We start from the raw sequence: 1,771 nt of genomic DNA, 5'->3' as shown, positions 1-1,771 counted from the left end.
GGGGGCAGAGGGGAGGGTGGGCCTCAGCCCTCGGCAAGGGGACCAAGTGGGAGTCCAGGGCCCGTGTGCAGGAGGGGGCGTGGCCTGGGCAAGAGGCAGAGCCGGGGCCCGATCACTCCAGGCTGCGGAGGCTTGGCTGGCCTGAGCCCCAGGACCACTCCGGACCCCTCAGCACACTGCACGCCACTTCCTTCGCAAACCCTCTTGGCGGAAGCTCTCCCGTCAGTGTGGCTGTGAGGAGAACCCGCCCCATCCCGAGCACCGTCCCAGGACTCAGGGTCCAGGAGTGGACTCTGCCCGCCTTCCCAGTGCACGAGTTCCCAGCTTTGGCTTCGCTGTTCCGGAGACCTAAGCTGACTTAGGACGGAGTGCCTTTCCCTCTCTAAGCCTCAGTTTCCCCATCAGTAAGATGAGAACGGCAAAGTCAACGCTGCAGTTTTGCCTCTGAGGCCAGTGATGAGCCACAGTGACTGCCCGGCAGGGACCTGTGTTCACACGGCAGTTGCTGTGGCATGACAGGCAGCCTCGAGAAACACCTACGGAGAGGGCTGGCTCAGGCCCGGGACTTTCCTGCAGCTCTCGCGCCCAAGAACCCGAGGTCCAGGCGAGCCCCTGCCCACGGGCTCCCTGTGGTCCCCATTCCCTAGAGGGCCGCCCTTCTGGGGCCCAGCATGGCTGGCTTCGCGGAGCCCTGCAGCCTTCTGGTGAGGCCCTCCGGGGTGGCCTTCGAGGCCGAGGCCAGGGGTAGGAAGGAGCAGTCCCTAGGCCGGCTCCTGCAGCCACAGCCCAGCCATGGCCACTCAGCCCTGTCGGAGCATGGGCAGCCCGTGCCTGGCCAGGGCTACCCACAGGGCCGCTTCCGGGACCTGTGTTCAGGGCTCCCACCTCCACCCAGCACCTCTCGTCCCGGCTGCCCGGGGCACTGCGAAAGCTGGCAGGGCCTGGCAGTTCCAGGCCGTGCTGTTGGGGGATGGTAGGCCAGAGCCGCGATACAGTTGCTGTTTCTTTATTGCACTCTTACCACATCGCAAACTATTCCACAAAACGCTGCAAAGGTCACCCTACCGCGGTGCTGTGGACCCTGCAGGGTGCGCTTACGCCTGGTGTCCAAAGCAAAGTCAGAAGTCGGGTCACGGTCTTGATGGACACGCAGAGGGACAGGTGGCCACGCCATCTGGGCCACCCCTGGGCGTCCCCCCATCTCCACAGGCTAGACATCCGCCTGGAGCCTCTGCACGCCCTCAGACGGGACGCTCTGGCCCTCCAGGAGCCGAAGCCCCGGCGGAGGAAGGAAGACAGCACTGCAAGTTAGTCCAGGCGGTGGGAACACTCGGCCGGTGAGTCTCGCCGAGGGACCGGTCGGCAGGCGGTCTGTGTCTGCCTTTGTCTATGTACATATTCACCACTGATAAATACAAAAGAGTAAATAAAGGCTCCTTTCCTAAAAAAGGATGGAATGTCTCTGCCCAGCCGCCTTTGTCCGTGAGACAGATGTGCCCCCTTGGGTCCTCCCTGGTCCAAAGCTCACATCGAGTCCTGCGGGCCCCATCCTTGCCCCTCCTGGGCTGCAGCTCATGGCTCAGGAAAAGGCCCACCTGTCTCAGAATTCACTGAATCCGTGGTGTGGCCTGTGGCGGCCTTGGGCCCATTTCACAGCGCACAACGTGACGGCAGTGGGGTCCGTTTCGCGGCCCGGCGCGTGGGGCCGTGCCACGGTGGGCCGTGCCACGGTGGGCCGTGCCACGGTGGGCCGTGCCACGGTGGGCCGTGC

At 64.5% G+C, this 1,771-nt stretch overlaps 1 protein-coding gene across 1 annotated transcript in view; it reads right to left on the bottom strand.

The window, feature by feature from the left end:
- Positions 1-1,094: 1,094 nt before the first annotated feature.
- Positions 1,095-1,771, bottom strand: part of FAM20C (FAM20C, golgi associated secretory pathway kinase) — a gene marked incomplete at its 5' end in the record, with an annotated part of 48,033 nt that continues 47,356 nt past the window's right edge. Inside the window, one exon of the mRNA XM_021710088.1 lies at positions 1,095-1,100. Coding sequence (XP_021565763.1) covers positions 1,095-1,100 — 6 coding nt within the window. The remainder of the gene's footprint in view (positions 1,101-1,771) is intronic.

Source organism: Carlito syrichta, unplaced genomic scaffold, assembly GCF_000164805.1.
Source record: "Carlito syrichta isolate Samal-C Ts95f unplaced genomic scaffold, Tarsius_syrichta-2.0.1 Scaffold288049, whole genome shotgun sequence".
NCBI lineage: Eukaryota > Metazoa > Chordata > Mammalia > Primates > Tarsiidae > Carlito > Carlito syrichta.
This window is presented reverse-complemented; position numbering and strand designations above follow the sequence as displayed.